Source organism: Hibiscus syriacus, unplaced genomic scaffold, assembly GCF_006381635.1.
Source record: "Hibiscus syriacus cultivar Baekdansim isolate YM2019G1 unplaced genomic scaffold, ASM638163v2 tig00112295_pilon, whole genome shotgun sequence".
Lineage (NCBI taxonomy): Eukaryota > Viridiplantae > Streptophyta > Magnoliopsida > Malvales > Malvaceae > Hibiscus > Hibiscus syriacus.
Genome location: NW_024063297.1, coordinates 54,789 through 81,388, shown reverse-complemented (window position 1 = coordinate 81,388; position 26,600 = coordinate 54,789). Strand labels below are relative to the sequence as shown.

The following is a 26,600-nucleotide window of genomic DNA, read 5'->3' as shown; positions in this document are numbered from 1 at the left end:
TAATAGCCAAAAATTAAGATTCAAATAAAACTTAAAAGGTAAAGTAAAACACGTGTAAATTAAAGTAAATAATTTATTTATGAACAAACTTCAAAAACAAGTGCTAAAGCAAAAGATTTTGAAGGATATGGGGGCAACGGTCATGCATCATAGAGAAGCAGTGCAGCCTTGTCGCGTATAATGGGGGCTCTATTGTAAGCCTTCAGCCTTTTTCTATTTACCTTAAAAGTTATCCCATCATCCAGGTTATTGATATAAACAACCCCATAGAGATACACTTGGTGCACTTGAAATGGGCTAGACCAACGAGACTTGAGATATCCTGGGATAGATGGACATTCTCGTATGCCTGTGCGCAAAATTCCTCTATCTAATTTAGCTCTAGCAGTCTTTTTTCTCCAGGGATCTGAGTATCAAAGTTGAGTTTCCTTACCACCCAATAAGCCTCATGCTCAAGATTTGCAGGGAGATAGTAGGCCTTTCCATAGACAAGCTTAAAAGGTGAGTACAAATAAATTATACACAAATGATGTGCAAGTATACACAATCGCAATAAGTAATAAAGTTATGAGTGTGTATCGTCTCCACAGGGATTGGCGGAAATTATGAGTTTGACCACAACACTACACTAATTTATCTAAGTATAGAAATGATATATACACTGATCATACTTCGGTAATGAAAATGTGAGAGTGAATGAAATAATGGTAAGGAAGTGTGATTGAGTGAATAATGTCATGGAAAAAGAGTAGTTTATAATGATGAATATGGTGAAAGTGCCAATGCAATGTAAAATGATAAAAATAGCAAATAAATGGAATAGCTTGATAATCCTCACACGGGAAACTACTTCAGGAATGAATTGTGGGAAGTCACTTAAAGAGCTGAAACTTATCTTTCTAGCTGATTTAGTCATCTAATGCTTTATCTAGTCATAGGAACCTAACAAAATAAAATGCCACCGTATCTCCTCTCAGCCTCAACTATGGCAACCTCTCAGTCTTAACTATGGCAACCTACACTATTGATGACACACTACCCCTCATAGTCTTTGAAATCCTAGCATAGTCTCTCTGAAGTAATAAGGGATTAGGTTATAGTGATTAACTATATCCCATTGCTTATGTTAATCCTTTCCAAGTTTCTCTCAAACACTTAAGAATTAATGACTAGATTTTTATCGAACACCTAGTCTTTATATAAGAAATGGACACTCTCATGCCTTCTATAATCTTAAAAGATTAATCAAACATAAATAAAACAAGTAAAAAAAGATAAACATTCATCAACCATTAAAATAAAGTTTCAAGATCTACTGAATAAACCCCCATCAAATATAACTTAGTTCATGGTGGGGTTCGAACAAACCGTAGAGTATACCCAATTATTCACTTTACCTTACAACCCAAATAAAGTTTCAATCTGTAACAATGGAGAAAAGTTTGGAGAAGAAAGCACTAGGTGTGCACGGCTGGTGCTTCCCTCAAACCACCACCAACAACTATAGCGTGAGCTCCTCTCGGATGCTATGCCAATCCCTCGAGCTTCACTAATAGAGGAACACCAATAAAAATGGAGAAAGTGGAATGATAGTATCTAGTCTATGCTTAACAAAGTTAAAAGTTTCTAGGCAACCTCATTTGTTTCGCTATAGCACATTTTTCCATTAGGCACAACTTTTACTCTCATTCATTTCTTTAACACTGCTACTAGGGGAGTTAGCCTATCACAACTACCAACCCAAACTCTAGATGAACTGGAACAAACATTTCATCCCCAAGCTAGTAGATAGAGTCATCTTGTGACTACTTTCATTCACTCATATGTTATAGCTGCCATTTATTTAATAAGGGTTTCCAAGCAAAGCCATATCATAGAGGAGTGTCTCTATACAGTTATATGGAAGCATTTATTCGTATTTCTCAATTACAAGAGATTTTTAACTTAGCCTTTCAGCCACCATTTAGCATTCAAGTTCATTGCTAAATATTTATGCTACATCATTCAAAAGTTCTTTCATAAAAATGTTCTAAGTTTCTTAAGCATAGAAAACATACAATCGTGTATCAAATTGTCAAAAAGAGTCAAGTCCTAGAGTTAGTTCTGTAATTCTTAACAGTTATGTACATTTAATTCTAGCCATAGCAAAAAAAATTCATCATTGGGCATCATCAATTTATTCCAACAAACTTCCTAATCCTAATTAATGCCCTAACAAAAATTTCTTCTAACATTATCAATGAAAATGTCTATGTAAGGACAATATTTCCTCCAAACCTGATAGATGCATTATCCTTAATGCATGAAGACTATGTTAAACTAAATGAAACTACATGAATGCATGTGAAATGTAATAGAGGTACCTCATTATGGTGGAATGGGCTTGCTCTCCATATGATTGCAATGTCTTTTCAGTGGGGAGGGTTGTTTGGCTCAGTTTCCTTGGATGTGCGTTGGGAAAGAGCAACAATAAGTGCTTCATCAGGGGTAGTGAATGCACGTCCAATAGATCTTTTTAGGTGGTGTCTCATCTTGGGTGGGTCAACTAGCTGTGGAAAATCTTTTAGATGTGGGTTCTCAGTAACTTGCTCGGTGGGCTCTGGCTAGGCTATTTCATCGTCATTGAATAGATCAGGCTCTAACACCTAAGTGTGGTCATATGGCATCGGACGAGACCACTCATCATCTTGATCATTCTTAACCCCAATAATCGGGGAATGATGGATAGTGATTGGTTCGACGGGGATTGACCTACTTGACAGAGCATCATTAGTTGCAACACTTTGTTCTTGACAGGCCCCTGAATTACTTACTACAACACCCGTTAGAGAAACCAATATCTCATGAGGAAATTGAGGGAGTTCATCAAGAGTAACTGGTAACAACTCCCTGAAGAAGACCAAAAGCATAGTATCCCTCACTTTCACATAAGTAAAGAACGTACGCATGTTACTCTTCATACGGTCTATTTTTTACTAGTCTCGCGTAAAGCTACACTACTGTTGTGATCCTTGTCGAGGCTAAAGTTTTTACACACTTTTCTAAAGCAGCGTCTGGGGTGTCTTCATCAAACCTCATCAACTTAAGGACTTTATCCTTGGTGATACCAAATTTGGTGGGGATGATCTCCTCAAGGAGCTCCTCGAGAACTTTCTTCTTTTGACACAACGTAGTAATCAAATATTGAAAGATCAAGGTACCCTTTTTTTGCTTCAAACAATCATACACTTGCTTGATAATGATTTCTCCCACATTGATCTTACAACCATAGATGATTGAGTGAAGAAGAAGTAATCATTGTAGCAACACAGTGGTGTGATGAGAGGTCGGCAACAGTCGGGTCTTGAGGAAATGATTATAGAGTGTAGCATGAGGCTTCAGACAGCTTCCACGCCCAATGGAAGAACATAATTTCCAAGATGCCTTAGCATGTTTCGGTGTCAGCTTCGGCCACAAACGTCGTGTGGCAATTTTTTACATCCTCGAATTTGAACCAGTGATTAAAAGTCAAAGGAGTAAAAGGAATCAACTTACCTTGTACATAGATAGCATACTGAGAGTGATCAGTGAGGTGGACATAGAAATCTTGCATGAGGGCAGGGGCTACATCATTGGGGTACTTTGCAAAAAGCTCATATTTGTGTTTTTTGGTGATGTTCATGACCTCTGGTTTGAATCATTCATCTTCGGTGGCTAGAAAGATGAAACCAATATACAAGTAAACTGTAAGATTTTTGATGGTTTGAAAACGTTCCTATACTACCTCGTCTTTAAATCGTTGGAATGGGTCAGTATTACTAGCAGAAAAAGAATCATTTGGGTTTTTTCGTTGAACCATAGTAGTTTGGTAAGATAAGAAAAAAATGGTAGAAACAAAGAATTGTTTAGGCGGAAATGGAGGTTCTACGGTGGGGAAAATGAGTAAATAGAAAAGTAAAGTGAAGAGATCAAATGAAGAGATAGAGTAGAGAAAAGAGAGAAGACTTAAACGATTTTTAGTGGAAAAAGGTGGGTAGTGGGTGGTTCTGGGCAGAGTAACAAATGAAAAATAAGAAAGAGAAAATGGAGTAATTATGAGGGAGAATGTTATTGGTTGGTTTGAAATAATAAAAATAAATAAAAATAAATAAAAGGGATTTTGTTCCTCCTTTTTTGCCTCAAACAAATAAAATAAAACACGTGTAAATTAAAGTAATAATTTATTATGAACAAACTTCAAAAACAAGTGCTAAAGCAATATATTTTGAAGGATATGGGGGCAACGGTCATGCATAGAGAAGGAGTGCAACCTTGTCGCGTATGATGAGGCTCCATTGTAAGCCTTCAGCCTTTTTCCATTTACCTTAAAAGTTGTCCCATCATCCAGTTATTGATATAACAACCCCATAGAGATAGACCTGGTGCACTTGAAAGGGCTAGACCAACGAGAATTGATATTGCCTGGAACAGACGGGCATTCTCGTATGCATGTGCACGAAATTCCTCTATCTAATTCAGCTCTCGCAGTCTTTTTCCTCCAGTGATCAAAGTATCAAAGTTGAGTTTCCTTACCACCCAATAAGCATTATGCTCAAGCTTTGCAGGAGATAGTAGGCCTTGCCATAGACAAGCTTAAAGGGTGAGTACAAATAAATTATACACAAATGATGTGCAAGTATACACAATCGTAATAAGTAATAAAGTTATGAGTGAGTATCGTCTCCACATGGATTGGAGGAAATTATGAGTTTGACCACAACACACTAATTTATCTAAGTATAGAAATGATATATACACTGATGATACTTCGGTAATAGAAATGTGAGAGTAAATGAAATAATGGCGAGGAAGTGTGATTGAGTGAATAATGTCGTGGAAAAAGAGCAGTTTATAATGATGAATATGGTGAAAGTGCCAATGCAATGTAAAATGATAAAATAGCAAATAAATGGAATAGCTTGATAATCCTCACACGGGAAACTACTTCAGGAATGAATTGTGGGAAGTCACTTAAAGAGCTGAAAACTTATCTTTCTAGATGATTTAGTCTTCTAATGCTTTATCTAGTCATAGGAACCTAACAAAATAAAATGCCACCATATCCTCTCAATATCAACTATGGCAACCTCTCAGTCTCAACTATGGTAGCCTACAATATTGATGACACACTACCCCTCATAGTCTTTGAAATCCTAGCTTAGTATCTCTGAAGTAAAAAGGGATTAGGTTATAGTGATTAACTATCCCATTGCTTATGTTAATCCTTCCCAAGTTTCTAAAAAAATGCACCATATCTCCTCTCAATATCAACTATGGCAACCTCTCAGTCTCAACTATGGTAGCCTACAATATTGATGACACACTACCCTCATAGTTTGAAATCCTAGCTTAGTATCTCTGAAGTAAAAGGGATTAGGTTATAGTGATTAACTATCCCATTGCTTATGTAATCCTTCCCAAGTTCTCTCAAACACTTAAGAATTAATGACTAGATCTTTATCGAACATCTAGTCTTCATATAAGAAATGGACACTCATACCTTCTACAATCTTAGAAGATGAAGCACACATAAACAAAAAGTAAGAAAAGATAAACATTCATCAACCATTAAATAAAGTTTCAAGCATCTACTGAATAAACCCCCACCAAATATAACTTAGTTCATAGTAGGGTCGAACAAACCGTAGAGTATACCCAATTATTCACTTGACCTTACAGCCCAAATAAAGTTTCAAGCTGTAATAATGGAGTAAAGTTTGAAGAAAGCACTAGGTCTGCACGGCTGGTGCTTCCCTAAACCACCCCAACAACTATAGCGTGAGCTCCTCTCGGATGCTATGCCAATCCCTCGAGCTTCACCAATGGAGGAACACCAATAAAAATGGAGAAAGTGGAATGATAATGGAGGTATAGAAAATTTATCTCCATAGGTGGCAGTGGGCCCTATTCAGATTTTTATCAGTAGCAGGCATGTGCTTGACAGTTGTCCTCTTGAAAAATATCTTTGTCTTTTTCTGCGCCAGAAATGCCAAGGCATTGCAGTCTTCTTCAGTGACATTCTTCTCAACTCGTCTTATACTCCTTATTCCTGCACATCACTAACCAACCATACATTTCCCATCATATAACACTTTAACAAAGTAAAAAATAACACAACCACCATAAATGCATCTACATGCAACTATATGAATCTAAAATGACATATATGAACCCTTAGACAAAAAAATAACTTAAGTTAAAAAACCCATAAAAGTATTATTTTTACAGAGTTATCACACCCCCAAACTTAAGTTATTGCTTGTCCACAATCAATGGATAACAATTAACAAAATAAAAATGTCATGGCGATTTCAACAAAGATAATCAAGACAAAAATAGAATTTCAACCCTTAGAAAGTGGCTTCAACATGCTAGACATATCAAGAAATCAAGTACTTTTCCCTAGGTCAAGATTCTTTGTGGGTGTACGTGTGTGTGATTGAATCCAATATATACTTAACAAATATGGGCAATTTCTAATTGAGTTCCCTAGTTTTTCCACAATATTTACATTAATTAAGCACATTTATACTCCCTTTTTACTTGAAACACGTTTTTACACTACTACGAGGAGTGTCAGCCAATCACAACTATGGTCTACACTTGTTATGGTTGTCATTTATTGAAATACAATATCTAGGCATTGCCTTAATAGTGGAAACACGTAGAGTCAACCCGTGACTACTTTCATTCACTTGTATACGAGTGGCTGGCATTTATTAAAGAGAGTTCCAGGTAATGCAACAACAAAGAGGAATGTCCCTCTACAACTATGACGAAACATTTATTCATGACTAAACAAAATTCATACATAAGGGAGTTCTTTAAACAGTGATTTATCATTTAAGCACAATACCAAACTTTAATGTCGAGGCTAGCTAGAGTTCTTTCATAAAAACTTCCTAAATTCCTTAAGTATAGAGAACATACAAATTGTGTAAGTATAATTCACAAAGCTTCAATCCCTAGAGTCAATTCTATCATTCCCAACAATAATTTACATTTAAAATCTAGCCTAAAAAGTCATCATCATCGGGTATCATCAAAACATTTCATCTAATTGTCCTACTAATTACTGATACCATGGAATAATGTTATGCTAATACTATCATGCACATGTTCTACAATGAACACTACCTCCCCCAAACTTGGGAGAAACATTGTCCTCAATGCTTAAAATAATTGAGTAACTAATGAAAATAATAAAATGTCATGTTATGCAAAAAAAATAAAGGAAAAATGAGGTACCTTGGTTTCTACGGTAGTGGCAGTGTTGCGGTGGAGGTGCTTGTAGTTCCATGTCTTGTGCACTTCCTTAATGGAGTGGAGTTAGATTCTGAAGATGTAGAATAGTAGTGGGTAATAGAGATATTGATGTGCCCCTCTGAAGTCTTAATACGATGGAGGGTTCTACGCATGGAAGAAGGCTCTAGTGTTTTATCTGGACTGGGAGATGCATGGAACGGCTCATCAGGAACATCATGAGATGGGGGCTAGGCTACGGGGTATGGTACGGGCTTAGCATCAGTAGAATTGGTTCTATCATACTAAGGATTTGCTTTGGTATCATTAAATATCGGTAGAATTTCATTTGAGAAACTTGGGAAATTCCATTCCATTTGAGGTAGCATCTCCTGAAAGATTGACTCCAGAAAAGCATTCATATGCTTAACATAGCCAAATATTTATATCACCCATGAGAGCATTCAAGTGAGTCATTTTTTGTTGGAAAGAATCTTCGAGGGAAAGTAGTATTGCCTCGATATTACAGGGTTTGCCTTCCTTTGACTTAACGGTATTGGCTGCTTTGGATTTGGGGTTAACCAACCCCAACAGAATAGGCAACAGTGCTCCTGTGATGCCCGACACTCCAAACAAAATTTCTTCAAAACCACTTTCAATCACATTCTTTTTCTTTCTCAATGTCATGATAAGATTCAGGAACACCAACGCACTATATTCCTTTCCTAAACACTCATGAACTTGCTCAACAATTATTCGGCCAACATCAATTGAACGAGTAACCATAATATAGTGTACTAACATTAGAAGTGGAAGGGTTACCATTGTGTTATGAACAGTTAATATTAACTTGTGTTTTATGAAGTTGTTCCACAATTTTGTACGAGGTTAGAGTTGCTCACGGTTGACAGAAAAATGGCTAGCTTGACAGCCATTCCATTCGGTGTTCAGAAAACACAAATCTTTGAGTATACCATTGTACATCACACTTTTAGCTTCCTTTTCAAAATCAACATGTTGATCCACTATATCATGCTGGTGAAAATAATGTTTAATCCCTGACGGTGTAAAACAAATATAGTGACCCCTAAGGAAAACAACATATTGGTTTAGTTTTGAGATGTTCACGTAAAACTCCTTAACTAACGAGGCGTTGATGGAGGGGATGTCGAGCCAACTTTTTCCATTTGTGTGGTTTGACTATGTCCATGACATTCTGACCAAAACCGCCTCTTTCTCCTCAGTGAAAATAAACCCCAACTTAAAAAAATGTTTTTGATTTTTTAAATTTGGGAACCGTTCATTCGCAGCTTTATCCATGAACTACTGAGGAATAGTTTTTCAACACTTTATGGTCTCATTCGTATCATTTTTTACGGGTTTAGAAGAAGAAAGAACAAAAATTTGAGAGCTTTGTTTGTAATAATGTAGAGGGAAGAGAGAATAAGAAGATGAAATTAAAAGAAATAGTGAAAAAGAGAATGAGTGGACAATTGAAAAGAAGTGAGCGGATGGGGTGAAATGGGTAGGTGAAAAAGTAAATTGTAAAAATTAAATGAGGGGTAAAAGGACAATTCATAAAAAATGGAAATAAAATAAAATAGTGGAATAAAGTGTAAAAAATATTTCTCCCCTTAATTTCATCTTTTCTTTCCTTTATAGCCACTCCATCGTGTAGGTATGAGCTCTGGTAGGACCCTACAGTACAAGACAATTTGTAAATATCCATGAATAAGAAAAATAAAAATAAATTCTTTATTTATGTACAAATAGCAAAATCCAATACCGTGGCATTGAAATTTGGTTCATGAGGCTGACACAATTAGACGTCGTGCAGGTAAAGCACCGACTTGTTGTGCAAAGGTGGAGCTCCATTATAAAGTTTCAAACGCTGACCGTTGACTTTAAAAATTATCCCATCGTCTATATTTTTTATATTGACTGCTCCATGAAGGTAGACATGATGCACCTCAAATGGTATTGACCATCTAAATTTTAGCTATCTAGGGAAGAGCTTAATCCTTGAATTGTAAAGCAATACTTATTGGCCAACATGAAAATGCAGTGGCATCAGCTTTTGGTCATGCCACTTTTTGTTTTTTTCTTTTTATAACTTGGTATTCTCATATACTTGTACCTTGAACTCTTTCATCTCATTAAGCTCAAGGAGTCTTTTCTCCCCAACTAATTCAGTATCGAAATTTAGCCTCTTGATGGCCCAATACGCATTGTGTTCCAGCTCAACAAGGAGTTGGTAGGCCTTCCTATACACCAACTTGAAAGGTGACATGACCAGAGAAGTCTTAAAAGTTATTTTATATGCCAAGAGTTCCTCATCTAAGTTTGGTGACCAATCATTCCGCCTTGGATTCACCATTTTTTTCTAATATATGCTTTATCTTGTTGTTGGATATTTCATCTTGGACATTCATCTGTGGATGGCATGCCATGGCAATCTTGTGACGGACTCCATATATCCTCAATACCTTGGCAATCAACTTGTTATCATAGTGAGTTCCCTCATCGCTAATGATGGCTTGAGCCACTCCAAACCGAGTAAATATTTTATTGTGCAAAAACTTAAGCATGATTTTGGAATCATTCTTTGTTGTTGCAATCGCCTTCACCCACTTAGATAAATAATCCACACAAAAAAATATATAAATATCCACAAGAAGATGGGAATGGTACCATGGAGTCAATGCCTTAAACATCAATCATCTCAATTTCCAGAATGCCTTGCAATGGCATTTTATGTCACCTAGATATGTTCCTAGTGCATTGGCATCGATCACAGGACTAGTAAAATGCCTTAGCATCTTTGAACAATGTTTGCCAATAAAAGCCTGACTGAAAACCTTAGTAGCGAACCTTGTTCCTCTAAAATGGCCTCCACTTGGGGTCGTGTCACAATCGTAAAAGATATCTTGTTACTCTTATCAGGTACACATCGTCTAATGATTTGGTCTGTGCAGTGCTTGAATAAATATGGCTCATCCTAAAAGTAGAACCTTGCATCGTGCTTTAACTTTTTATTGTCTTGGTTGTTCAATTCAAATGGCAGTATACCACTAACAATAAAATTAACAAGGTCAGCGTACCATGGGATTACCGTGGCATATAAGATTTTCTCATTAGGGAATTCCTCTTGAATATCTAAAATGTCAAGGATTTCAGAATTGCTTTCTAGCCTAGATAAATGATTGGCAACTTGATTCTCAGTACCTTTTCTATCTACAACCTTTAAGTCAAATTCTTGCAAAAGTAAGATCCACCTAATAAGTCTATGTTTTGTATCCTTTTTGTTCACTAAGTATTTTATAGCTGAGTGATCAGTGTGAACAATAACTTTAGTGCCTATTAGGTATGGTCTAAACTTATCATAAGCAAATACCACGGTAAGTAATTTTTTATCGGTGGTTGTGTAATTAATTTGTGCCTCATTCAAGGTATGGCTAGAGGAAATAGTCATATGCAAAGTATTATCACTAACCAAGTAAACATATTTAAGATGCCCTAGCAAAGGCTTTAGCTCTAGGGTAGGTGCATGCAATAATGATGGTTTGGGTGGAATAAATTCATCAAAATCAAGGGTTCAAAGTGCATACTTGATCTAGCCAGTAGTAAACTAGATTGCTTCACCCAAGCTGGTAATTTTTCGTGATCCTCTATGCGTTCATCGTCAATAGGCTATTCATATTCTACTAGCTGAATTAAATTTCTTTGAAAAAATTGTTCAGTTTCTTCTTCAATCATGGATTTCATGTCCAAAATGTCTTGGTATTCTCCATAATCATCAACATACTTGAGAGTACAGAAAATATTGACAGTCACACACTAGTCGGTAACTCTCATGGTAAGTTCACCTTTCTCATAATCAATCTAAATTCAACCAGTGCCTAGGAAAGGCCTACCCAAGATGATGGACACCTTGGCATCAAATTCAAAATTAAGGACAAGGAAGTCGTCTAGGAACACAAATGTATCCACATTCACAATGACATATTCGACTTTCCTTCGAGTCTAACATGGAATCGGTCGACAAATTATAAAATCACATAGATGGGTCTAGAATTTCTCATACAAAGCCTCAAGAATATAGATTTTGACATTAAGTTCACACTTGAACAAAGGTCACGTAGTGATTTTCCAATGAAATTAGCTCCGATAGAACATGGAATAATAAAGATGCCCAAATCATTTTGCTTTGGTGGTAGCTTGCTCAATGCAGAACAATATTCTTTTTTCCATGGCAATTGTCTCGTATATCTCAACTTTCCTCTTTGTGGTGAGCATAAGTCAGTATTTGTTCAATTGCTTCCAAGAGATGTACATTAATGTGGAGCTAATCAAGAACGTCCACAAACGTTTTTACCTAAACTTCATCATTGTGTTTCTTCAATCATTGCGGAAAGGGAGGTGGGGGTTTAACTTTCTCAACTGTGATAGTAGGAATTGTTTTTTCCTTTGCATTGGAATTTAGTGCTTCAGAAGGTTCACTAGTAGAACCCTCATCTTTGTTCTTCTCAATAATGATCATCATGTAATTCAGGTTGAGCTTGTTCAGAAGTGGGGGTAGAATCAACATGTTTTTTTCTCCCAAACCTTACTTGTTGATTAATCTTAGTTCCACCCCTAAGAGTCAATACATTGCATTGTTCTTGTCCGTAAGATTTAGTCACTTCAATGTCACTAGGGAATCGTCCTTGCTTATATTCTTGCAATGATGCGGCAATCTGACCAACTTTACCTTTCAAAGCTCTCAAAGTCGAGCTATGGATGTGAAGTAATACGCCTTGACTATAAAGCAAAGTTCCTTGATTTTTAATTGAAGTAGAGTGGTCTTGCAGCATTGTATTCATGGTTGATGTGAAATCTTGAATCGTGGCCTCCAAAGAACTAGTGCTTGCTAAAGATGAGGCTTTTTAGAATTATACCATGGCATAGTGTGTTGATAGCTTTGAGATTCAATATAATGTTACTGACGAGTAGATTGACTAGTATTAGGAGCTCCTTGATTACCCCAAGAAAAGTTAGGGTGTTGGCACCACCCTGGATTATAGGTGTTGGAGTAGGGATTGTTATTGCCTCGATTGAAATTTCCTACAAAATTAATGGACTCATGATTGGCTGGCTATTCCCTCTCATAATGATTAGTATGGCATAACGGACATGCTGAACTAGCTACCTTCACTTCCTTTACCTCAGTAAAGCATTATAACTTTTTCAACATATTAGTAATAATTGAGACTTGAGCGGACACAGAGTCCTTGGTATCTAACTCGAATGCTTTAGGTGTTTTTCTCCCAGTTCCAAGCCTTGATGAAGGAAATTGATAGTCATTGTTGGCAATTCTATCCAAAATACAAAATTCCTCAGGTGATTTATCAAGCAATGTCCCATTTGCCGAGGCATCAAGCATCATCCTCGTGTGGGCATTGACTCCATTATAAAATGTAACTACTTTAGTCCAGAAGCAAACTCTTGTAACGATACCAACATTCATACATAGATTCATCATCGCCTTGGCGAAAGGATGCTATGTTATTCCTTAGTTGTGTGTTCATGTTTGGCAGGTTATAGAGAAACATAAAACTTTTACAAATATGACCCATAATTCCATTGAACTAAATGGAACAACACTCAACCAAGCCCTTGCTCAATCATGCAAAGAGTATAGAAATATCTTTAATTTCAACACATCCTCAAGCACTCGTTGTTGGGTAAAATAATCACAAACCTCCAAAAAGTTATGAATGTGATGTCTGGCATCTTCAGTTCTTACTCCCCCAAATTACCCTATAGAATTCAACATATTAAACATAACATGTTTGAGCTCGAAATAGGCTGCTTGAATTTCATGTGCAACAATTTCAATATTCAAATCATCTAGCATAGGATTTAAATGATCACGAATAGCACGAGGCCTATCAGCAAGCCCAACATTATGGAATACCACGGCATTTTGATCGCCTTCTTCTTGACCAATGCCTTGGTTCCTAATTTGATACATATTTTCTTGAGCATGTCTTCTTTGCCTAAAAATTCTCTCAACCTCAGGTTCAATTGGTTCTAACGGCTCATCAGAATGTCTTCTGGCCATACACTAAATAAGCCTGAAAAAGAATAAAGTGAAATAGCAAGTAAACTATACGAAAATAAAGAAGCAAAATAAAATTATATGGCAAACTAAATAACTTCGCATTGTCAATCACCGGCAACGGCCCAAAAAACTTGTTGCGTGTTGTGAGTACTAATACATTATACGCAAATGATGTGCAAGTATACACAATCGTAATAAGTAATAAAGTGATGAGTGAGTATCGTCTCACATGGATTGGTGGAAATTATGGGTTTAATCACAACACTACACTAATTTATCTAAGTATATAAATGATATATACACTGATTATGATTCAGCAATGGAAATGTGAGACTGAATGAAATGATGGTGAGGGAGAGTGATTGAGTGAATAATGTCATGGCAAAAGAGAAATTTATAATGATGAATATGAAGAAAATGCCAATACAATGTAAAACGGTAAAAATAGCAAATAAATGAAATAACTTCATAATCCTCACACGGGAAACTATTTCGGGAATGAATGGTGGGGAGTCACTTAAGAAGCTAAAAACTTATTTTTCTAGTTGATTTAGTCTTCTAATGCTTTACTTGTTCGATGAAGTTTGCTAAAGATGTTATTGTTATCTCTAGTTATAAGAACCTAATAGAATATAATGTCACGGTATCTCCTCTCAGTCTCTACTATGCAATCCTATAGTATTGATGACGCACTACCCCTCTTAGTCATTAAAATATTAACTTAGTCTCTCTCAAGTACTAAGGGATTAGGATATAGTGATTAACTATATCTCATTGCTTATGTTAATCCTTCCTAAGTTTTTTCTTGAAAACTTAAGAATTAGTGACTAGATTTCTCTCGAACATCTAGTCTTCATCTAAGAAATTGACACTCCCATGCCTCCTATAATCCTAGAAGATGAAGCACGTATAAACAAAACAAGTAAAAAAAGAAAAGATTGATGGGTTCGAATGAATCCCCCTAAATATAGCTTAGTTCATGGTGGGATTTGAACAAACCATATAGTATACCCAATAATTCATTCGACCTTTAAATCTAAATATATTTTCAAGCTTTAACAATGGATCAAAGGTTGGAGAAGAAAGCACTAGGTGTGTACAGACGGCGCTTTCCTCGAACCATCACGAACGACTATAGCTCGTGCTCCTCTCGGATGCTACACCACTCCCTCAAGCTTCACCAATGGTGGAACACCAATGAAATAGAGAAAGAGGAACAATAATGGAGGTAGAGAAAATGGAGAAGATAATGATTTTCCAAGCTTTTACCATAATTATTTCTCTCTCATAGGTGTCCTTATAAATAAAATATCTAAGGGTATACTTAGGTAATTTTGAACTCAAAATAACCATCATACCCCTAAATTTATTCCTTGTGTGTGAAGTTTATCTCTGTAGGTGGCAGTGGACCCCATTCAAATGGTTATCAACAGCAAACAAATGCTTTGATAATTGTCCTCTTGTGAAAATATCTCTTTGTCTTTTTTGTGCCATAAATGCCAAGCCATTGTAGTATGCTTCAGCAACATGTGATGTTGTAACATTCTTCTCAGCTCACCATGTGCTCCTAGTTCCCTGTACATCACTAACCAACCACACCTTTCCCATCATATAGCACCTTAACAAACTAAAAATAACACAACCACACAAAACCATATATATGCAACTATATGATTCTAAAATGACCTATATGAACTCTTAGACAAATAATAACATAATTGAAAAATGCCTTAAAAGTAGCCTTTTTACGTAGTTATCACATCCGTAGTTGTATCTTGAATGTTGTGCGATACACCCAGAGTTCCTCGTCTAGCTTTGGTTACGAGTCATTCTTCTTTGGGTTCACCACCTTCTCAAGGATTTTTTGATCTCTCGGTTGGAGACTTCAGCTTTTCTATTTGTCCGGGATGATATGTTGTGGCAATTTCATGTCTCACTTCATATTGTTGTAATGCTTTAGTCGTCAGTTTATTGTCTAAATGGGTGCCTTCGTCAGTGATAATAGCTCTCGGTGCTCTAAACCTTATGAATATGTTATTGTGCAAGAACTTAAACGCGGACTAGGAGTTATTTCTAGGAGTTTCCATGTTTCAACCCATTTGGATACATAATCTACTGCCATTAGTATATAGAAACCACCGAAATAATACAGGAAGGGTCCAATAAAATCTATTCCCCATATGTCGAAGAGCTCCACATCTAAATTTTTTAGCCACAACATTTCATTTCTCTTCAATATATTCCCTGTGCGATAATAGCGATTGAATGTCTTGTAGAAGTTATGCGCATCTTTGAAAAGGGTGGTCCATTAAAAACCTATTTGCAAAATCTTCGCATTAGTCCTAACTTTACCAAAGTGGCCTCCACTAGGGGCAGTGTGGCAATGGAATATAATTTCTCATTGTTCTTCTTCAGAAATTCACTTTCAGATAATTTGGTCAGTATATTGCTTCAATTGATAAGGCTCGTCCCAGTAGTAAAATCGCACGTCATTTTTGAATTTCTTTTTGTCCTGGCTAATTAAATTAGGAATAAACACCACTGACGAGAAATTAACTATGTCAGTGTACCACGGAATTATAGCAGCAAATAATATTTTTCATCAAGGAACTCCTCATTGATTTCTAAGCCATCATCGCACTCAACCTTGTTTTCTAACCTAGATAGGTGATCGACTACTTGATTCTCAGTACCCTTCCTATACCGAACCTATAAGTCAAATTCTTGCAACAAGAGTATCCACCTAATAAGTCTAGATTTAGCATCCTTTTTATTCACTAAGTATTTGACGGCCGAGTGATCAGTGTGCACAATAACCTTAGTACCAATTAAGTTGGACATAAACTTATCAAAAGCAAATACTACAACAAGTAATTCTTTATCAGCCATTGTGTAATTTACTTGTGCTTCATTCAAGGTACGAATTGCGTAATAGATTACATGAAAGATTTTACCTCGCCTTTTCCCTAGCACAACCCCTACAACATAGTCACTTGCATCGTACATTAACTCGAATGGGGTTGTCTAGTATAGGGTCACCACGATTGGTGTTGCGATCACTCTTTGTTTAAGCTCCTTAAAAGCGCTACAATATTCTTCATTAAACACAAAGATAATATTTGTTGCAGTAAAGTACATACGGGCTTTGAAATCTTAGAAAAATCTTTTATGAACCTCCTATAGAAGTCCACATGTCCTAAGAAGTTTTGAATGCCTTTTACAGTGGTTGGTGGATGTAACCTCTCAATCACCTTAATTTTTACCTTATCCACTTCAATGTCATAGAAATAAAATTTACAGCCTAGCATAATACCTTCATTCACCATGAAGTGACATTTTCCCCATATGAGCAATAGGTATACCTCTTCACATTACTTCAAGACTTTTTATAAATCGCTAAGGCATTTTTTGAAGTCATCCATTGAGATAGAGAAGTCATCTATGAAGATTTCAAAGAACTCCTTAACCATGTCGGAGAAAATGACCGACATGCACCTCTGAAAAGTTGCTGGAGCATTACATATTCCAAAGAGCATCCTCCTGAAGGCATAAGTACAATAGGGGCACATGAAGGTGGTATTCTCTTGATCCTCTGGTACTATGACAACATGGTTGTAGCTCGAACATTCATATAGGAAACAATAGTAAGCCTTGCCTGCCAAGCAATCCAGCATCTGATCAATGAAAGAGAGAGGGAAGTGATATTTTTTGGTGACCTTGTTTAGCTTGCGGTAATCCATGTATATCCTCCATTTGGTCACATTTCACATGGATAGGAGCTAATTGTTGTCATTGTTCACCATGGTCTTTCCTACTTTCTTGGGGGTGTATTGCATCAGGCTAAACTATGAGTTGTTAAAAATAGGGTAGATTACTCTAGCATCAATCCATTTGATTATTTTCTTCATGACTACCTTATTTATGATGAGGTTGAGTCGTCTTTGTGGTTCCAAAGAATTATTATGGTATTCGTTTAGAAAGATCTTGTGCATACATATCATTAGGCTTATTCCCTTCAGGTTAGCCATAGTCCAACCTAAAGCTTTATTATGCTCTGAAAAAAACCTTTAACAAAGTACTTTCTTGGTCATGCAAAAGAGTCGAAGAGATAATAATCAGCAATGTGTCATTACAACCCAAGCAAGTATATTTGAGTTGTGATAGCAAGGGTTTTAATTATAATAGAGGTACACATTGTAGCAAAGGTTTTGGAGGAATAAATTCCTCAAAATTCAAAGGTTTGAATCGTCTACATAGTCTAGCTATAAGGAAGCTAGATTATTGCACCTTCGGAGGATAGTTCTTGAGCTCCTCAATCTCATCTTCCTTGAGTTGTGCGTAATCATCTATCTATAAAAAAATATTATAGCAAAAATGTTCTATTGCATCGTCCATCATTAAGTCTACATCTATAATACACTAGCACTCCTATGAGTAGTTCACATACTTAAGGGAATTGAACACATTGATGGTAACACTCCCTCATAGTAAATTCTCTTTTTTCACAATCGATCAAAATCTTTCCTATGGCTAAGAAGGGTCGCCCTAAAATTATAAGTGTATTGTCATCAGCCTCACAATCGAGGATAAGGAAATTAGTTGGAAACACAAAATTATCAACTTTCACCACGACGTCCTCAACTCTCCCTTTGGGTCGAACATGGGATCGATCGGCTAGTTGAAGGATAATTATGGTTAGTCGAACATTTTCTATTCCAAGTTTTAAGAAAACTGACTTTGGCATTAAGTTAAGTTTACACTCGAGCCAAGGTCATACAAGGCTCTACCCACATAGTTGTTGCCAATAGAACAAGGGATGATAAAGTTTCTTGGATCATTTTGCTTTGGTATAAGTTTACTCAGCACATAAAAATATTATTTTGCTGTAGCAACTGTTTTGACCCTTTCAACTTTCCTCTTCTTAGTAACGATGTCCGTAAGAAATTTCGCATATATAGGCATCTGATCTATGGCTTCCAAGAGTGGAACATTAATGTATAGTTGGTCAAGGATGCCAACGAACTTTTTGAATTGAAAGTCTTCGTTTTGTTTCTTCAATCATTGTGGGAAGAGTGGTGGGGGTCTTATATCTTCTGCTACTGGTGGGGTCTTACTTTTACTATAGTTAAATTTCCTCATAGTAGTGCCACTTGTTGAAACTTCATGGTCATCCTTCTATAAAGGTTCTACCTTATGTGCATTAAGATTACCTTGCGTGCTATTGGGGGTCAACCCATATGTATGTTGTTCCTTAAACTTAGCATCTTGATTAATATGACTGTCACTCCTCAGAATGAGTGCACTGTATTGCTCCTTACCATATGGTTTATTGATTTCAGTCATTGGGCAAACTACCTTGCTGGCAAACATATAATACTACAGTAATTTTTCCAACTTGGTTCTCCAGGACTTTCAACAATGAGTTGTGGCTTTAGAATAGAGCTCCTTGGTTCTTGATGGTTGTAGAATGATTTTTAACAAGGCCTTTTTGAGGCCATAAAATCATTAGTAGTTTCAATGAAATCCTATAGAGAACCTTCCAACGAGTTGGTATTCGACGAATATGCTACCCTCTTGTTAGTGTTTTTCCATGGTAAATTTTGTTAAAAGGTTGGGGGTTCATTTATGTTCTGGTGCCAAGTGGAGTTGCTGGTAGTGTTATTCCCTTGATTTCCCCATGAAAAATTCAGATGTTGCCGCCAACCAGGGTTGTATGTATTTGAGTAGGGATTATTTTTGTTGTTCCCATTAAAATTCCCCATGTAGTTGGGTTCCTAGTTGTTAGAGGATTCACTCACATAATGAGTGCCACGACATAAAATACATGCAAAAATTGCCACTTTACTTCCTTTACTTCTCTAAGGTCCTTGGCATCCAACTCAAAGGTCCCTTGAGCCTTGCGCCATGTTCCTAGCTTTAAAGAAGAAAACTGAAAATCATTGTTCGATAACCGGTCGAGAATACCAAAGGCTTTTTCAGGTGACTTGTCCAACAAAGTTCCATTTGCTAAGGCATCTAACATCATCCGAGTAAGAACATTAACATCATCGTAAATCATCACAACTTGGGTCCAATCGTGGAATCGATGATTCGTGTATTTGCGTAACAATCCTTTATATTGGTCCCAACACTCATACATTAACTCGTCATCCACCGTTTGAAGAAAAAATACTATGTCATTTCAGAGTTGAGTGTTCATATTGGGCGAATTATACTGCAACAAAAAGCTTTTACATATGTCAGAAGAAGATTCTATTGAGCCAGATGGAACTCCACTTAGCCAAGCCCTTGCTCGTTCACGCAATGAATAGGGAAATAACTTTAGCTTCAGCACATCTTGATGTTTAAATGAATCGCACACCTCTAATAAGGCATAAATATAATGCATGCCATATACGTGAGGCGCACCACCAAATTGTTGATCGAGTTCAACATATTGAACATCACTGGTTTGAGTTCAAAGTGGGTTGTCTGGATTTTAGGTGCCACTATTCCAAGATTTAGATCATCCAAGATAGGAGCAAGGTGATCTCGAATAACATATGGGCCTGCAATAATCCTCGCATTTGGATTTGATGCCGCATTTGGATCTTCAGGATCCTTTACTTGGTCACATTCTTAGTTTTGAATTGCATACATGTTTGTTTGAATACATTGAACTCGTCTTCTTTGTCTGAAATATTGTTTGATCTCATGTACTATAGGCAGTAGTGGTCCTTCAGGTTACCCTCAGGTCAAACACCAATGAAACCTGCAAAGACAAAAAAAATAACAAGTAAAATTATACAAAAATAAAGGAAAAAATATTGTTATAGAATAACTTTTAAAAACACCAATTGCAAATCCCCAACAATGGCACCAAAAACTTGATGTATGTTATGTGTGTTATGAATTGAGCGCAAAGTGTGTGCAAGTATACATAGTCGATCAAGTAATATAGTAGTGAGTGAGTATCGTCTCCACAAGGATTAGAGGGATTTTAAAAGATGTTATAGCAAAAACGGTGTCACTAAGTATATGTATTTATATACGGTGATATAAACAAATGAATAAAGTTTAAAGTAAAATGTGAAGAAAGTTTTATAGAAGTGATGAGGTGAAAAGTAAATTATTATTATGGCAGAAAATTAAAATTGAACTTCGAAGAATGAAATAAGACTTGACAACATCACACAATCAAGCTTCTATAGGGGTAATTGGTTGGGTTTGCTATGACGAAAGTTATCTTATGTTTAGAATGGTCTGAGTATTCTATGCCTATGTTGCCCGATATGATTTACTAACAAACCCACGCCAAATAAATCAGTTCATGGTGGGGCTAAGTCCATCATTCATAAGTACAAAATAAGAGCACAAGGAGAAGAAAACTCCCAAATGATCTGTTGTCGTGAAGCTTTAGACCACTGTTGTGAACCTCTTTAGCAAGATAGCCTCTCTTGAGGTGTTAGTTGCTACCCCCATTGAAGCTCAGCTATGGAGGACACCACGGAAAGGGATGAAAATAAAGAAGATGAAGAAATGGTGAGTTCTCGCCTCCTTGCTTAAGTCACTCCAAAAAGTCATTTTGAATGTAGGGTATCCTTAGGTATTTATAGTGGAGAATATTTCTAGTGTTTTGTGCCCAAAAATTCCCTTTATACCTTAGAAATCACACCCTACATGTGAATATGAGGCAATTGGCAGGTGGTCCCAGAATTATCAGTAGGGCAATGCATTCACGTGAGCCTTGGACATCTAGCAGCTAAATAGTTTTGCACCCATTAATTTGCTGAATAGTTTTGTTGCAACGTGTCCTTTGCTCTAGAATGCTACAAAAAAAATTTTCTCTTTAACTACTCTCATTTCCTGTACATCAACATAAAAAGACCCTTCTCCTCATAGCATCAGTTTGATCAATAAATTTATGTTGCAGCAAGACTTTTCCACCACATGCAACTAAATGACCTAAACACAACTAAATGCTATGAAAATGGATTTTAGACAATCAATAACTTAAGTAAAAAGGCCTTAAAACATAGTTTTTTTACGGAGTTATCACTCCCCCTAAATTTACATATATTTTTTCCTTTCTCAAAATAGAATAAAATAAGTTGTAAAGTATTTGTCCTTCTAACATAAAATATTGCAATAGAATCATCAGCTCCACAACCAACAAAAGTAAATCTCATCTACTAAGATTGTTAGAAGTAGTCCAAATTAAATTGAGTGTCAATTTTTAAAGGTAATATTATATTTAAATAAAAATGGATGTATTTCGAGATTTGAAAGAGCGACATGTTTTGTTATAATTATGTCTTTGAAAGCTTTTAAAATCGTATATTTTATTATTAATTTACTTTAATTTTATTTTTTAGTTTTTACATGTTATTTCATAAAAGATGATAGAACAAATATGCATATTTGATGTTATCATTTATATTTTTAAAATAAATAAATAATAAAGATAAACATATATACAAAACTTAAAGTTGTTAAAAAAATTCGATCTCTGTTAAGATTAAATTTCGACTCCATCCCTAATAACATCATATTCATTGCATGGTCACTGCATTAGCATATAATGAAATGGAACATACTATTTCATTTTTCTTGAGCAATTTCAGAATTAATGGGTGGATGATAATTAAGTGATTAAAAAATAATTGCAAGTTTATTAAAAATTAAGTGACTAAAAATAGACAAAAAGTTGTAAGTTTGGAATTTAATTGTATAATGACTTGGGTATAACAATTAATTATTTGAGTGGTTCAATTATTACTTTTTTTAAGTAAAATGACCCAATTGTAAAATTCCTAATAATAGAATGACTTGTAGTATAATTAAACCATTATTTTAAGGCTTAATGGTATATCGGCCCTTCAAACATTTTTAAAAAGTTAATATGAGCAATATTGTTTTACATTTAATGTAGCTCTTAAATTGAGAATTTTTTTTACTAATAAAATCAAACTTTGACTGTTATGCTATTGACGTGGTGGCTTGTGATTTTGATATAGCGGTTCATAGTAGATGATGACGTGATAAATTAGTTATATTAGTTTTTTTTATCAACCTCGAAGGTCAAATTGATATTTAGAAAGTTCAATGGCATATTTAATTTTTTAAAATATAAAATTATTTAAAATATAAAACACTTATAATTAAAAATTAAACTAATGAAATTAAAAAATATATATTAAAAATACTAACAATATTATTAAAAATTAAAAATATATCAAAAATTATAAAATAATATATTATTAATTATTAAATTTTTAAAAAATTTAAAAAGGCATATACTGCCAGTAATATATACATATATCATATACACACAAAACAAATTAATCATATTCATATACTATAAATAGATTAAACATGATTTAAAAATATTATATATTTTTATATTATAAATGTATACATATTAAACATGATTTCATTATCACATATCATATCATCAATACTTATACAAAGTCTTCTTATTAGATTAATCAAAACTTATAAATTTTATGTCTAAATATAATTAAAAAAATTGTACGTTCTTCTCATTAAAATACACATCTAATCATATTTTAGACAATAGGGGTTATTTGCAAGCTATTGCACATCGTATAATAACCTAACATATGAAACAGTGCTTAAAAATTGTTCGAAATATGATTATATATGCATATACGAATAACTTACAATATTTTCTTATTTATTAATATATTTTTTAAATAATTATTTTTTATTTTAAACATTTTTATTTTTCTAAAATTTTAAACAACCTCTCAAATTTTTTAAAAAACAATTTGATCATCAAATTTAATCAAAAAATTAATTTAACCTTTTTATCCTATCATCATACATCGTAGATCATCATTTTAGTATTGTAAATTACTACATCAATACTATAAATTGTTACATCAATATCGTAAGATCACCATTCAATTTTGTTGGTAAAATGCCAAATTAATTTTTTCTTCTAAAATTCTATAAAAAATTATTAAATTTTAAACATCATATTAAATACAAAAGAATTCAGAACTCACATTATTTTCTTTTTATGAAAAAAAAATTGAGGTTCCGATGCTATTAAGCTTATTTTAATTATCAATTTATGATGGAATTACTATAAGCGTAGTTATAGCCCAAATTTGTGTAAGAATGATTAATCAGAACCGTTAATTTCTATGCCGACAACTTCAGCGTCCGATCGAATCTAACACGTGCGAAGAATGAGACACGCGTAAAGATAACAGCGATCCCTCCAGAAAATGTCAATCAAAGGGAAGGAGGACGAACGAGAACGGGGAAATCAATGCAAATCTTGTACTTCATTTTTTTTTTCGTTCAATTTATTTTCATTTATTGTTTCTCATTTAATGATTTGTTTATATATAAATCGATGAATATATAATTTTTAATTTCTATTTTAAAAATAAATATAAATTCAAAAGAGAGAAAACGAGTAAATGAATGAATGAGAACCTCGCCTTCTTTGTTATCCCTAACTATAGATTCAGCTGTTCTTAATCTTTCCAACATCGCCGATCTCTCCACTCTTCCAGATCATATCGTCATCGATCTCTTCCTGGTAGAACATCCTCTTTCTTTGCATTTTTATTTTTCTCTCTCTCTCTCTTTTTGCCTTGTGGTGTGATGGATTGTTTTATTTGCTTGGTTATTCTGTGTGTGTGGGGGGGGGGTTTCTTGGCTTTTGGATTGATGTGTAGTTTTAAATTCTGGTTTATTTTGTGGGGGTTTTTTTTATGTGAAGCGATGAATTGTTTTGATGTTGGGTTTTGAATTTGTATGTACTGTTGGGTGAACGATTCCTTTGATTTTGATTCCTATGATCTGCATTTTCAAATTTGTTTGATTATTAGTTTTACTTTCTATCTTATAGCGATGAATTGTTTTGATGTTGGGTTTTGAATTTGTATGTACTGTTGGGCAAACGATTGCTTTGATTTTGCATCCTATGATCTGCATTATCAAATTTGTTTGATTATATATATATTTGTTTTCTTCTTTTTTCAAAAAATCTTCATGTTTATATTGTTATTCTTAAATATCGTTCCTGTTTTTTGTTAAATCTTTAAGCTGGATTTTGGTTCGATATCTAGGTCATCGGTGATCTAGATTTGCTTTCTGCTTACATTTTGATATTGGATAAAGCAACATACTAATGGTGGAACTTAAGTTAGAAAGGGCTGATAAACCTTTACTCTTTGTATCTCTTTTGATGCTTCAGTGGGTAGGTAATGTTGTTCTCACGAATCACTTGTATGTGAAGTTACCGCTGCCATTTTTTCACTAAAGTTTCTCTGTTATGAATCTTATCACTTATGGCCATTTTGTTTTTCTTTTCATGTTCCATTGCACATTGCAGATTTTACCTTTTTTTTTTGTTTTTCTTTGTTCATTTCCGCCCCTTGTTTGATGTTTCTCATTTGAATCTTTACCATTTCTCCTTATATCAATTCACATATTTTTATGTTCTTTCTTCTGTCTGACTAGCTTATATTAGGTTTATGAATCCGGCTTATCTCTGTAAACTTTTACATTTTGTTGTTTGAACTTTTGTTTGATTCTAATGGCATTCATGTAGTAAGACATGTTTTCGTGAGTTGGCAGAGAACGTTGAGAGCTGGAAAGTTAAACGAGAGAGTTCTCAAGTTGTTTATAGCTACAGGCAAGGACGACGTCTTTTCTCTCATCCAGGCGCTCCACATTCAAGTCACTGTTACCCCTGTTCTTCCTACCAGTAAGTCATTTCGTAGGAGTTTCAAATGTTCATTTTTCTTTTCCAATGGGTTTTGAGCTGATTTCTACAATGAATTTTTGTTCCCTCTGTAGGATGTTCTGAGAAATTCTGAGATTGGTTTAATCAGTGAAACGCACAAGAGTTACCAGTTGCTTTTCTGAGGCCCTATACTTTGGAATTGGATTGTGGTTTGTATTTGGCAAGATGTCGCTAGCTATTAAGGATGATGAGATTGACATTGTAATAGGAGCAATCCATTCGGATCTGACATCATTCATGAATGAATGGAGACCTATGTACTCTCGATTTCATATCATAATTGTCAAAGACCCTTATTTGAAAGAGGAACTCAAAATACCGGAAGGCTTTAACCTTGACGTCTATGAAAAGAATGACATAGATCGTGTGGTAGGTTCTTCTACTTTGGGTCTCTTCTCTGGCTATGCGTGCAGGTATTTTGGATATCTTGTTTCTCGTAAAAAGTACATTATCTCTGTAGACGATGATTGTCTCCCAGCCCAGGACCCTAAAGGCTTTTTGGTGGATGCTGTTGCCCAGCATATTACCAACCTTACAACCCCAGCCACACCATTCTTTTTCAATACTCTGTATGACCCTTTCACTGAAGGAGCTGATTTTGTTCGTGGTTACCCATTCAGTCTTCGGAGTGGGGTGAAATGTGCTTTTTCGTGTGGACTATGGCTTAACCTGGCCGATCATGATGCACCTACTCAAGCACTCAAAGCAAGGCAAAGGAATTCCCGATATGTTGATGCAGTTATGACTGTCCCAGCCGGGTCCCTGATTCCCATTAGTGGAATCAATATCGCTTTTGATCGGGAAGTGGTAGGACCTGCCTTGGTTCCGGCTTTGAAGTTGGCTGGGGAAGGTAAGTTTAGGTGGGAAACAATGGAAGACATCTGGAGTGGGTTGTGTGTTAAGGTTGCATGTGATCACCTGGGGCTTGGTGTGAAAACCGGACTGCCATACGTGCTGAGAATCGATAGAGGTGATCCTATAGCAAGCTTGAAGAAAGAGTGGGAGGGTGTGAAGCTGATGGAGGAAGTTGTCCCGTTCTTTCAGTCGATAAGGTTGTCAAGGGAAGCTACAACAGTGGCGGACTGTGTAGTTGAGGTGGCAAATGCTGCTAAAGAGCGGCTAGGTTCGACAGACCCCTTGTTTGCTCGTGCTGCTAAAGCAATGCTGGACTGGGTTAATCTCTGGAAATCAGTTGGATCTATCTAATCGCAGCCCCCGGCTGTTTAGGAAGTACCTATTCATGGTGTCAGCGTTTTAACATATATCTACCTCGTTGTTGCAGACATGTCGGCTTTTTCTTAATTTTTGTTATGGCTCTAGAGACACTGTAACTAGTAGTTCAAACCTAGTTGAAATAATTGGATCGAACCGGTCAGTCGTACCAGTTTAACCAAGATCGGTGGCTTGTTCGGTTGGTTGAACCAGAAAACTAAGACTTGTTTGGTCAAGTTGGTTTGATTTTCAGTCTGA

At 35.5% G+C, this 26,600-nt stretch overlaps 1 protein-coding gene across 2 annotated transcripts; it reads left to right on the top strand.

The window, feature by feature from the left end:
- Positions 1 to 4,267: 4,267 nt before the first annotated feature.
- On the top strand, positions 4,268 to 26,600 carry LOC120177675 (probable UDP-arabinopyranose mutase 5). 2 transcript variants are annotated; one of them, XM_039183745.1, is made up of 4 exons: positions 4,268 to 4,282; positions 23,786 to 23,918; positions 24,962 to 25,091; positions 25,184 to 26,600. In XM_039183745.1, the coding sequence occupies exon 4, from the start codon at positions 25,296 to 25,298 to the stop codon at positions 26,334 to 26,336; it is 1,041 nt and encodes a 346-aa protein (XP_039039676.1). In that variant the 5' UTR covers positions 4,268 to 4,282; positions 23,786 to 23,918; positions 24,962 to 25,091; positions 25,184 to 25,295; the 3' UTR covers positions 26,337 to 26,600. The 2 variants fall into 2 exon arrangements, with proteins under 2 accessions (XP_039039676.1, XP_039039675.1); XM_039183744.1 differs by lacking the exon at positions 4,268 to 4,282 and having other exon boundaries at positions 23,724 to 23,918.

Coding starts and splice junctions, on each gene's coding strand:
- LOC120177675 (XM_039183745.1), top strand. CDS start 25,296: ATGTCGCTAGCTATTAAGGATGATGAGATTGACATTGTAATAGGAGCA.